The sequence below is a fragment of the Oncorhynchus gorbuscha genome, linkage group LG06 (assembly GCF_021184085.1).
Source record: "Oncorhynchus gorbuscha isolate QuinsamMale2020 ecotype Even-year linkage group LG06, OgorEven_v1.0, whole genome shotgun sequence".
In the NCBI taxonomy this organism is placed as follows: Eukaryota; Metazoa; Chordata; class Actinopteri; order Salmoniformes; family Salmonidae; genus Oncorhynchus; species Oncorhynchus gorbuscha.
In genome coordinates this window covers 76,536,884-76,550,049 of record NC_060178.1, presented here as the reverse complement: position 1 = coordinate 76,550,049, position 13,166 = coordinate 76,536,884, and the positions used below count along the sequence as shown (strand labels likewise).

At 41.2% G+C, this 13,166-nt stretch overlaps 1 protein-coding gene across 2 annotated transcripts in view; it reads left to right on the top strand.

The window, feature by feature from the left end:
- Positions 1-13,166, top strand: part of spock2 (SPARC (osteonectin), cwcv and kazal like domains proteoglycan 2) — a 78,296-nt gene that overhangs the window by 30,263 nt on the left and 34,867 nt on the right. The window contains exons 2-3 of one of the 2 annotated variants that reach the window (XM_046351939.1): positions 1,904-1,912; positions 2,736-2,784. In XM_046351939.1, coding sequence (XP_046207895.1) covers positions 1,904-1,912; positions 2,736-2,784 — 58 coding nt within the window. The remainder of the gene's footprint in view (positions 1-1,903; positions 1,913-2,735; positions 2,785-13,166) is intronic. The other variant, XM_046351940.1, reaches the window with a different exon arrangement.

The following is a 13,166-nucleotide window of genomic DNA, read 5'->3' as shown; positions in this document are numbered from 1 at the left end:
ATGGTTAAAAACATTGACTCTTTAAAAAAGGCTGAGGCCACCATGGCATTAGCTATCGCTGAACACTGTTCAATGCTGGCATGTGATCACATTGGAGAAGCATGTAGAGCTGCTTTCTCAGACTCCACTGCTGCTACCCACTTGAAAGAGCACAGAAATGATTAATGGTGTTCTAGCACCATACTTTCTGAAAAAGTTGGTTGCAAATGTGGGTGATCAGCGTTTCAGTCTCCTCCTCGATGAGTCCACAGATGTGGTTGACCAGCGTTTCAGCCTCCTCGATGAGTCCACGGATGTACGTGTTTCTACGTACCTGGGTGTTGTGATAAGGTACTTTAGTGACACCAAGCAGACAATTGTATTAACATTTCTGGGGCTTGTTGAGTTGGAGGAGATGCCAAATATATAGCCCGTGCTGTTGTGGCTTTCCTTGAGAAGTGTTGTCTTAAAAAAGAGAAACTCCTGGGGATAGGAACTGACAATGCCTCTGTTATGACGGGGATTAACAATGGGGTCCATAAAGTGATGGAGGAGGAGTAAAGCCTCAAATATCTGGTTCTTATTCGCTGTGTGTGCCACCCTCTCCAGCTTGCTCATTTGTAGTTATAAACATATTTCGTTTTTTACTCACTTTTTGTCTCCCCCAAGACATTATTCCTCTCTCTTACAGTGTCCATCACAGTTACATGCACATGGCCAATTATGCAAATTAGGTGATGATGTCATTTAGAGACTTCTAGTGACTTTTAGGACAGCCAATAGCTACTTTTCTTACTGAGGAGTTGGCAACACTGTCTACAGGTAGGCTAGTCTACTTGATGAGATTATTATCGATAAGAGCTAAATACTTTTTTTGTCAAACGGCAACCAAGCATCGATCATCATGTCACCAGAATAAGACCCTTAATATTTATTGAAATCAGCATCAAGCTCATCACCCTGTGAAGTTCATCATAATTTATTTAATCTGTAGCCTAATAAACTGCATGCTTTCCCAAATCGTCGTGGGAGGACCACACACGATATCATCGCGTGACTACAACTTTAGTTTGATATGATGGTTAATATATCAATATTTGTTCATAAAAGGAATTCCACTGCCATTTCTCACATATTTAATTTTACAGACACAAAAAAATCCCACTTTGTATAGCATATTTAGTTTTGCTGTTTCCATCAGGCCTGTCCTGTCATTTGTTATCCGACATGTACTTTACTCTCATAAAAAGGTTGTATGGAAACCTGGTTATAGATGGAAAATATTTCCCTCCATGAAAACAGCCCCAAGGAGCAGAGAGGGGAGACCCCAGTACGCCTTTATGAGGGTGTCACGCTTTATTGCTTCCATTGGGAGCTTTTTGGCACCTATTCTTCCTGTACAGTAAATGTTTATGGTGATGTATTTCCTGGCGAGTATGCCATCGCTAAGTAGGGAGAGCGTATATTTCACCAAATGGCTGCTATTTACTGTTCTGAGGCCAAGAGATAGGCCTAAGCCAATATGCTTAATTTCTTTGCTGTTTGCTATAGAGCATATTCACAACCAAATAGACACAGGGAGGATATCACAATGTACATTTGTGTATATTTATTGATACTGGGGAAATATGCTTGCTCTTTCTTTTACTTCTGTTGTGCATTCAGTTTTATGAGGATACAAATGCTTTGAACAATATTGTTTTTTCTCTGCTTGTTGCAGAAGCAATTATATGTGAATTCGCTGCTAACAAAAGCTGGTTGTTATTTATTGTGTCTTTGTGGAAACCTTAGCAATAATCAAGAGACACTGTATACTGAAGATGGTGATGAATGTTGATTAATACACTTCAATATATTTGATGTTACACTTCTTATCCTCAAACTATCCCTCTGTTTTCTTCTCTTTTGCATCTCGTTCTACCAGGAAGTAGAGGTCAGTTTCTTTTTAATCTATATTCTACTCTTCCCTTTTTCTTTTGTCTGATGTCTTTAAAAAAATACTTGTAACTCATTTTCATTGTGTCTCTGTCTCTCTCTTTATTGCAATTTCCTCACTCTCCCGCCCGCCCTAGACTCTCTCTCTCTCTCTCTCTCTCTCTCTCTCTCTCTCTCTCTCTCTCTCTCTCTCTCTCTCTCTCTCTCTCTCTCTCTCTCTCTCTCTCTCTCTCTCTCTCTCTTAGGACTTTCAAAAAGCAAATTGTCATTTGCCGCATCATCATGATGATGCAAATGACTTCATAAGATGCAAAACGCATCACTATGATGATGTGGCAAATAATAATTTGCTTTTTGAAAGTCCTGTATCTTGAAAACGTCATTGCTGACATGCAAAACATTTGGGACTATATCAACAGTGGACTAATGAAAAAAATACCAAAAGATAGTTGTGGAGTGATTTTTCCTTTAAGTATAAAAAGTGAGGATTACAATTCAAAGCCAAATGCATCCAGACTCCATTCCCTATATTGTGCACTACTTTTGACTTTACACCAGAGCCCCATGGGATAAGTAGTGTGTTATATAGGGAATAGAGTGCCATTTGGGACACACAGTGTGTGCAAGACTATTCTGGTGAATTACTACAGGCTGCCATGCTGCTCCTTAAATCCCCATGCAGACCCATAGGGCTCTGGTCAAAAATAGTGCACTATATACCGAATAGGGTGCCATTTGGGAAGCAACCATTGACTCACTCACTCAGTTAATCATGATGCTTATTTTACTGTGGGTTAACTTGGAACTCTCTGTCTTTGCAGGATGACTATGTGCGGACCTTGGATGAGAATCAGGGAGGCTCTAATGAAAGTATGTTTCACCTAAGTTCTTTCAAGTTCTTTTATCTATTACAGTGCCTTCAGAAAATATTCACACCCAAAGCTTGTTGTGTTACAGTCTCAATTTACATGGATTACATTTCGATTGTGTGTTCCTGGCCTACACACAATACCCCATAATGTCAAAGTGGAATTATTTTGGGGGAAATGTTACAAATGAATTGAAAATGAAAAGCTGAAATGTTTTGAGTCAATAAGTATTTAACCCCTTTGTTATGGCAAGCCTAAATAAGTTCAGGAGTAAACATTTGTTTAACAAGTCACATAATACTGTCATGACGTTGGCCTCTTTGGGTATAGCAACCCCATCCCCATCTCCCTGCCTCCCCCTTGCCTCCTTCAACTAGGCTGCTGTGGTCAGAGGTTGTAAATTCCTGAGAAGACCCTGCCACATGGCCACATAGTAGAGAGAGAGTACATTTTCATAGAGCACAATGGAAATTCTTCCACCTCACAGGACTTGAGGTACAAAAAAAAGTCATGTTCCGGAGAAAGTATAAAAGATCGGTGAAGAATCCAGCTACGAACTGGTCCATTTGGTACAACTTGGGGAAGGTCATTTATTTATTTTTATTTCACCTTTATTTAACCAGGTAGGCAAGTTGAGAACACGTTCTCATTTACAATTGTGACCTGGCCAAGATAAAGCAAAGCAGTTCGACACATACAACGACACAGAGTTACACATGGATTAAAACAAACATACAGTCAATAATACAGTATAAACAAGTCTATATACGATGTGAGCAAATGAGGTGAGATAAGGGAGGTAAAGTTAAAAAAGGCCATGCTGGCAAAGTAAATACAATATAGCAAGTAAAACACTGGAATGGTAGATTTGCAATGGAAGAATGTAAAAGTAGAAATAAAAATAATGGGGTGCAAAGGAGCAAAATAAATCAATTAATTAAATACAGTAGGGAAAGAGGTAGTTGTTTGGGCTAAATTATAGGTGGGCTATGTACAGGTGCAGTAATCTGTGAGCTGCTCTGGCAGTTGGTGCTTAAAGCTAGTGAGGGAGATAAGTGTTTCCAGTTTCAGAGATTTTTGTAGTTCGTTCCAGTCATTGGCAGCAGAGAACTGGAAGGAGAGGCGGCCAAAGATAGAATTGGTTTTGGGGGTGACGAGAGATACACCTGCTGGAGCGTGTGCTACAGGTGGGAGATGCTATGGTGACCAGCAAGCTGAGATAAGGGGGGACTTTACCTAGCAGGGTCTTCATGGGAGACGGTGTGGCCACATTACCATAACGCTGTTTATATAATAGCCTCAGATATGAGGTTTACATCTAATTGTTGTATAAGATGAATGAGTGAGTATGATACTGTTTGTATAATTGTGTAATATAATTTTGGACTGTTTAATGACAAAAAATACAATTCCCTTTTGATTTGAAATAAATCAGAGGACCGCCCCTGAGCCCAGTTAGGGTCAGACATCCTGGGACAGCCCTCTTCGGCCCTTCCGAATAAAACCCCCACTCGGGTTTTTGATCAGCAGACTGAGCTTACCTCAATTATGAGATGACTAAAGGTTGCAGACCATGTTTTCCTCCATTAGGAGGACGTAAAAAGAGGGGTTGGCAAGTGGTGGGACACAATGCAGATAGCCCGGTCAGCCAATGTGCGGGAGCACTGGTTGGTCGGACCAATTGAGGTAGTATGTACCTGTACATGAATGTAAAGTTAAAGTGACTATGCATATAAGATAAACAGAGAGTAGCAGCAGTGTAAAAGAGGAGATGGGGAGGGGCACACAATGCAAATTGTCAGGGTAACTATTTTGTTTACTTGTTCAGGAGTCTTATGGTTTGGGTGTAAAAACTGTTGAAAAGCCTTTTTGTCCTATACTTGGCACTCCGGCACTGCTTGCCATGCGGTAATAGAGTCTATGACTGGGGTGGCTGGGGTCTTTGACAATTTTTAGGGCCTTCCTCTGACACCGCCTGGTCTAGAGGTCCTGGTTGGCAGGCAGCTTTGCCCCAGTGATGTACTGGGCCGTATGCACTACCCTCTGAAGTGCCTTTCTGTCGGAGGCCTAGCAATTGCAGTATCAGGCAGTGATGCAACCAGTCAGAATGCTCTCGATGCTGCAGCTGTAGAACCTTTTGAGGATCTTAGGACCCATGCCAAATCATTTTAGTTTCCTGAGGGGGAATAGGCTTTGTCGTGCCCTCTTCAAGACTGTCTTGGTGTGTTTGGACCATTCTAGTTTGTTGTTGATGTGGACACCAAGTAGTTTGAAGCTCCACTACAGCCTCGTCGATGAGAATGGGGGCATGCTCGGTCCTCCTTTTCCTGTAGTCCACAATCATCTCCTTAGTCTTGGTTACGTTGAGAGATAGGTTTTTATTCTGGCACCACCCGGCCAGGTCTCTGACCTCCTCCCTATAGGCTGTCTCATTGTTGTCGATGATCAGGCCTACCACTGTTGTGTCGTCTGCAAACTTAATGATGGTGTTGGAGTCGTGCCTGACCGTGCAGTCGTGGGTGATCAGGGAGCACAGGAGGGGACTGAGCATGAACCCCTGGAGAGCTCCAGCGTTGAGGATCAGATGTGTTGCTACCAACCCTCACCACCTGGGGGTAGCCTGTCAGGTTGTCCAGGATCCAGTTGCAGAGGGAGGTGTTTATTTCCAGGTTCCTTACCTTAGTGAAGAGGTTTGAGGGTACTATGGTGTTGAACGCTGAGCTGTATTCAATGAATAGCATTCTCACGTAGGTGTTCCTTTTCTCCAGGTGCGAAAGGGCAGTGTGGAGTGCAATAGAGATGGCATCATCTGTGGATCTGTTTGGGCGGTATGCAAATTGGAGTGGGTCTAGGGTGGTGTATCAATACACCCAGTCACTACAAAAATGCAGGCTTCCTTCCTAACTCAGTTGCTGGAGAAGAAGAAAACCGCTCAGGGATTTCACCGTGAGACCAATGGTGACTTTAAATCAGTTACAGAGTTTGTCTGTGATAGGAGAAAGCTGAAGATGTATCAACAACATTGTAGTTACTCCACAATACTAACAAAAATGACAGTGAAAAGAAGGAAGCCTGTTTGCAATAAGACACTAAAGTAAAACTGCAATAAATGTGGCAAAGAAATTAACTTTATGTCCTGAATACAAAGCGTTATGTTTGGTGCAAATCTAACACAACACATCAATGAGTCCTATTTTCAAGCATGCTGGTGGCTGCATCATGTTATGGCTACACTTGTCATTGGCAAGGACTAGGGAATTTATTTAGGATAAAAAATAAACAGAATTTCGCTAAACAGGGGCAAAATCGTAAAGAAAAACCTGGATCAGTCTGCTTTCCAACAGACACTGGGAGAAAAAAAATCACCTTTCAGCAGGACAATAACTTAACACCTATGGCTAAATTTACACTGGAGTTGCTTACCAAGACAATATTGCATGTTCAGGAGTGGTATAGTTACAGTTTTGGACTTAAATCAGCTTGAAAATCTATGGCAAGACTTGAAAATGGTTGTCTAGCAATGATCAACAACCAACTTGACAGAGCTTGAAGAATGTTTTAAAGAATAATGTGCAAATATTGTACAATCCAGGTGTGCAGAGCTCTCAGAGACTTACCTAGAAAGACTTACAGCTGTAATCGCTGTGAATACTTATGCAAATTAGATATTTCTGTATTTAAATTTCAATCCATTTGAAAACATTACAAAAAACATGTTTTCACTTTGTCATTAAGGGGTATTCTGTGTAGATTGGTGAAAAAAAGAAGATTGAATCAGTTTTGAAATCAGGCTGTAACACAACATAATGTGAAATAAGTCAAGTGGTATGAATACTTTCTGAAGGCACTATATGTTTGTGTGCTGTCCATGTAATTTACTATGAACTTTATTTAGGATGATGCATCGCCCAATCCGGTTTTTCTTTCTGAATCAAAAAGGGTCTTCGGTGGTGGGCATGGCAGGGGGGGTCAGCGCAGTTACATTATTGAGAAAATGTTTGCATCCCCCATCTGGGCAGTGTAGAGACATTTTCGCCATGCAGCTGCGAAAGAACTTTGTTGTTTTAAAGCAAATTTCCTATGATTCTACATATTCTGCATATTCTGCCATTTAGCAGTTGTAAAGCTATTTTCCTGAAATCCGATGCATTGCACCATGGCTAATGCTGTGTTCTATTGATCAAACATAATAACATAATTTATACTGGTAAATGCATTTATTTTGTTATTTTCCCTGACTGTCTATCTTTTTATTTTGGTGGTTGTTTGTCCTCAAAGATTATATTACATATATATATATATATATATATATATAGGTCCATAATCTTTTCTACATACTTTATATCTGTTTTTAGTTGTTTAAGTTAACACTGAAAGTGTTTTTCCATCCCAAAAAAGAATTTCAACCCCCCCCCAATAAATATATATAGTACATTCGGAAAGTATTCAGACCACTTGACTTTTTCCACATTTTGTTACGTTACAGCCTTATTCTAAAATTGATTACATTAGTTTTTCCCTCATCAATCTACACACAATACCCCATAATGAAAAAGCAAAAAAATATTTTTAGAAAACTTATTGTACATTTACATAAGCACTCAGACCCTTTACTCAGTACTTTGTTGAAGCACCTTTGACAGTGATTACAGCCTGAAGTCTTCTTGGGTATGATGCTACAAGCTTGGCACAACTGTATTTGGGGAGTTTCTCCCACTCTTCTCTGCAGATCCTCTCAAGCTGTTTCAGGTTGGATGGGGTGTGTTGCTGTACAGCTATTTTCAGGTCTCTCCAGAGATGCTCAATCTGGTTCAAGTCTGTGCTCTCGCTGGGCCACTCAAGGACATTCAGACACTTGTCCTGAAGCCACTCCTGCATAGTCTTGGCTGTGTGTTTAGGGTCGTTGTCCTATTAGAAGGTGAAGCTTTACCCCAGTCTGAGGTCCTGAGGGCTCTGTAGCAGGTTTCATCAAGGATCTCTCTGTACTTTGGTCCATTCAACTTTCCCTCGACCCTGACTAGTCTCCCAGTCCCTGCCGCTGAAAAACATCCCCACATCCCCATGCTTCACTGTAAGGATGGTGCCAGGTTTCCTTCAGACGAGACGCTTGGCATTCAGGCCAAAGAGTTCAATATTGGTTTCATCAGACCAGAGAATCTTGTTTCTCATGGTCTGAGAGTAATTTAGGTGCCTTTTGGCAAACTCCAAGCAGGCTGTCATGTGCCTTTTTACTGCCTTTTTACTGTCAGTGACCATCGGGTTCTTGGTAGAGGTCGACCGATTATGATTTTTCAACGCCGATACCGATTATTGGAGGACCAAAAAAGCCGGTACCGATTTTTGAACACTTATTTTTACTTAATATAATACATCAATAAAATCAATTTAGCCTCAAATAAATAATGAAACATGTTCAATTTGGTTTAAATAAGGCAAAAACTGTAACGAACCTCGTCCTCCTCTTCTGAGGAGGAGTAGCGAGAAGGATCGGAGGACCAAAACGCAGCGTGGTAAGTGTCCATAATGTTTATTTTAAAACATAAACTGAACACTACGAAATACAAAACAAATAAACGTGAAATGAACGAAACAGTCCCGTGTGGCGACAAACACGGACACGGAAGACAGATAAATACCCACAACCCAAAAGTGAAACCCAGGCTACCTAACTATGATTCTCAATCAGGGACAACAATTGACAGCTGCCTCTGATTGAGAACCATACTAGGCCGAACTCGAAAAGCAACATAGAAAAACAAACAGACTGCCCACCCAACTCACGCCCTGACCATACTAAAACAAAGATAAAATAACAGAACTATGATCAGAACGTGACAAAAACAAAGTGTTGGAGAAGTAAAAGTGCAATATGTGCCATAAAAAAGCTGACGTTTGAGTTCCTTGCTCAGAACATGAGAACATATGAAACATGAGACTTCAATATTCCAAGGTAAGAGGTTTTAGGTTGTAGTTAATATAGTATTTATAGGACTATTTCTCTCTATACCATTTGTATTTCATATACCTTTGACTATTGGATGTTCTTATAGGCACTATAGTATTGCCAGTGTAACAGTATAGCTTCCGTCCCTCTCCTCGCCCCTACCTGGGCTTGAACCAGGAACCCATCGACAACAGCCACACTCGAAGCAGCGTTACGCATCGCTCCACAAAAGCCGCGGCCCTTGCAGAGCAAGGGGAATATCTACTCCAAGTCTCAGAGCGAGTGACGTTTGAAACGCTATTAGCGCACACCCAGCTAACTAGCTAGCCATTTCACATCGGTTACACCAGCATTTAGGCTGATAGGCTTGAAGTCATAAACAGCGCTGTGCTTGCGAAGAGCTGCTAGCAAAACGCACTAAAGTGCTGTTTGAATGAATGCTTACGAGCCTGCTGCTGCCTACCATCGCTCAGTCAGACTGCTCTATCAAATCATAGACTTAATTATAACACAATAACACACAGAAATACGAGCCGTTGGTCATTAATATGGTCGAATCCGGAAACTATCATTTTGAAAACAAAACGTTTATTATTTCAGTGAAATACGGAACCGTTTGGTATTTTATCTAACGGGTGGCATCCCTAAGTCTAAATATTCTTGTTACATTGCAAAACCTTCAATGTTATGTCATAATTACATAAAATTTGGGCAAAGTAGTTCGCAATGAGCCAGGCTGCCCAAACTGTTGCATTTACCCTGACTCTGCGTGCAATGATCATAAGAGAAGTGACACAATTTCACCTGGTTAATATTGCCTGCTAACCTGGATTTCTTTTAGCTAAATATGCATGTTTAAAAATATATACCTCTGTGTATTGATTTTAAGAAAGGCATTGGTGTTTATGGTTAGGTACAGTCGTCCAACGATTTAGCTTTTTTCGCAAATGCGCTTTTGTTAAATCATCCCCCAGCGTTGCATCGATTATATGCAACGCAGGACACGCTAGATAAACTAGTAATATCATCAACCATGTGTAGTTATAACTAGTGATTATGATTGATTGATAGTTTTTTATAAGATAAGTTTAATGCTAGCTAGCAACTTACCTTGGCTTCTACTGCATTCGCGTAAAAGGCAGGCTCCTCGTGGAGTGCAATGAGAGGCAGGTGGTTAGAGTGTTGGACTAGTTAACTGTAAGTTTGCAAGATTGTATCCCCCGAGCTGACTAGGTGAAAATCTGTCATTCTGCTCCTGAACCCACCGTTCCTAGGCCGTCATTGAAAATAAGAATGTGTTCTTAACTTACTTGCCTAGTTAAATAAATCTGCAAAATCGGCCCCCAAAAATACAGATTTCCGATTGTTATGAAAACTTGAAATCGGCCCTAATTAAATCTGCCATTGCGATTAATCGGTCGACCTCTAGTTCTTGGTCACCTCCCTGACCAAGGCCCTTCTCACCCGATTTCTCAGTTTGGCCGGGCGTCCAGTTCTAGGAAGAGTCTCGGTGGTTCAAACGTCTTCCATTTAAGAATGATGGAGGCCACTGTGTTGTTCTTGGACTTTCAATGCTGCAGACATGTTTTGGTACCTCGACACAATCCTGTCTCGGAGCTCTACAGACAATTCCTTCGACCTCATGGCGTGGTTTTTCTCTGACATGCAATGTCAACTGTTGGACCTTATATATATAGACAGTTGTGGGCCTTTCTAAATCATGTCCAATTAATTGAATTTACCACAGGTGGACTCCAATCAAGTTGTAGAAACATCTCAATGGTCAATGGAAACAGGATGCACCTGAGCTCAATGTCCAGTCTCACAGCAAAGGGTCTGAATACTTATGTAAATAAGGTATTTCTGTTTTTAATTTTTTATAAATTTGCAAATATTTCGACAAACCAGGTTTTGCTTTGTCATAATGGGGTATTATGTGTAGATCGATGAGTAAAACATTGATTTTATCAATTTTAGAATAAGGCTTTAACGTAGAAAATGTGGAAGAAGAGAAGGGGTCTGAATACTTTCCAAATTCACTGTATTTACACCGTTTGGACTTATGCGACCCCAAACAATGCTTAAGTGGCCTGACAAAGGATTTAAATGGCAGAAACAAATCCTGTCAACCACTCTTGAGAGCTGACTAAATCAGTGTAGGCTAGCTAGCTAACCATCTGAGAGACCGGTCCGCAACATCACAATGACCAGTGCTGGGCAAGAAACTGGGGGTTGAAGATCACTGTGTTTATCAGACACGACACGGTACATAGGAATGAGAATCGATGCACCACGACGCGCTCAAGCCCAGGTTGAATAAAAGGGAGCAAAAAGGTGCTCAACTGAGGAACGAAACGCTGCTCTGGTGTATTAGACACAACAGGGTGAATGTTTGTTTACAATCCCATTTGTATTCTCGGGTCAGATGTTGTCCACACGTGTAGTGGCCTCTCAGTGAAAAGTTCAAGTGATGTTAGAGATGTAAACTCACTGTAGCAGTAGCCGTCTGTCTCTCTCTCTCTGTGGAGGTTCTGAACTCTGCTGTCGACCACCTACCAATCAACATTGAGTACCCTGTGTTTTCTCTAATCTATCTGCCTGTGGCTGAATTAAAGAAAAAGTCATGACATCCAGGCTGCATCCCAAATTACACCCTATTCCCTATATGGTGCACTACTATGAGCCCTGGTCAAACATAGTACGCTATATACAGAATAGGGTGCTATTTGGAACATAGACTGAAATCATGTCCATGACCATTGTCTTGATTTGCAGCTCAAATAAAGTAGTGAGAATGAAATGGCTGAGTCCATTAGTACTGCTATATCTCTCCGAGTTTAATTAGTGGGTAATTATGACTTCCTGTAGAGGGCTGGAGAGAGAGGGAGAGGAGGGAGAGAGAGATTGTCTTGCTGGAGTCCATTTTGTGTCCGTTGTATTTTATTATAATCAATCATTTAAATATCAAACGATGCTGTAGAAATTGTTGGAGCGCTCATCTTAATAATCTATTGATAGGCTTTCCTCTAAGGCTGAGGCAATGGAGAGAAGAGAGAGAGAGAGAGAGAGAGAGAGAGAGAGAGAGAGAGAGAGAGAGAGAGAGAGAGAGAGAGGAGAGAGAGAGAGAGAGAGAGAGAGAGAGAGAGAGAGAGAGAGAGAGAGAGAGAGAGAGAGAGAGAGAGAGAGAGAGAGAGAGAGAGAGAGAGAGAAATGGAGAGAAATGGAGAGAGGGAGAGAAATGGAGAGAGGGAGAGAAATGGAGAGGGGGAGAGAGAGAGAGAGAGAAATGGAGAGAGGGAGAGAAATGGAGAGAGGGAGAGAAATTGAGAGGGGGAGAGAGAGAGAGAGTTAGAGAAATGGAGAGGGGGAGAGATTTTGTCCCTCAGACATCTCTAGAGTCAGTGTGATGTCTCACTGTAGAGCCAGGCTGATCAGACACCATTTCAGGCCTCGTTAGTCTAAACCCAGAGAGGATAGACCACCAATCCCACTCAATACTGTCACACACAATGGCTGTGTTTACACAGATTTTTCTTCCGTAGACCGATCCTATCTTTTTTACTGACTGTCCACACAGCGTTTTACATTTGAACTATTACAGATTTGCTCACTCAAAAGATGTAGCATCTGAAATAGCATACAGATGCTATGCTCATTTATTGTCACTGTTCCTTTAAATGTTGAGGGGGTTGTCTTGGTAATGGTAGGTTATGTGCAACAAAAAAATATGCTTCATAGCAAAAAAATCTGATCTGAGAATCCAGACAGAAGTTACATGTGGAGGATCAGGTTTGTGTCCAGATTTAAATCCACACATAGAGGTGGTATAAATTGTAACTAAAAATATCAGATTCCGTGTGTTGTTTTGCTGTTTACACATTAGGGAAAAGATCCGATAGGTATCAGATATGCAAGTAATTGGCAAAATAATTGTGCTGACTTTGTAAACACAGCCATATGAATGTAGTATAAATCGCAAGTCAAAAGATCATGGAATAATTGTTATTTAGTAGACTCAATAGACATAACTATTGTAGAGAATGCAACACTGTCACAAAAGCAGGAAGGCACTGCCAGGTCACAAATAACATAGTCTACATATAGGCTACAGTTATACACATAAATAATATCACCCCAATACATCCCTCCATGCAACGAATACAATACCGATGGCTTTTTCATCAGTGTTTTCGTGATCATGTGTAGGGGCTTTGAAAGCTGGAGGATTCGTCCAGTCCTCTAGGTTCCTGATAGTAATTTGCTCAGCAACTGGTTTGACCCAGAGAGGACAGGTGAGCGGACGTTCACTCTCTGACTAATCAATGACCTTGAATCAATTTCCTCAAATCAGTGACGGTGTACTCTAAGGAGGTAGGGAAACTAGCTGGCTCTGCAGCCCCCAGGTCTATAGTTTAATACCCCTGCTACAGGGACTGTAG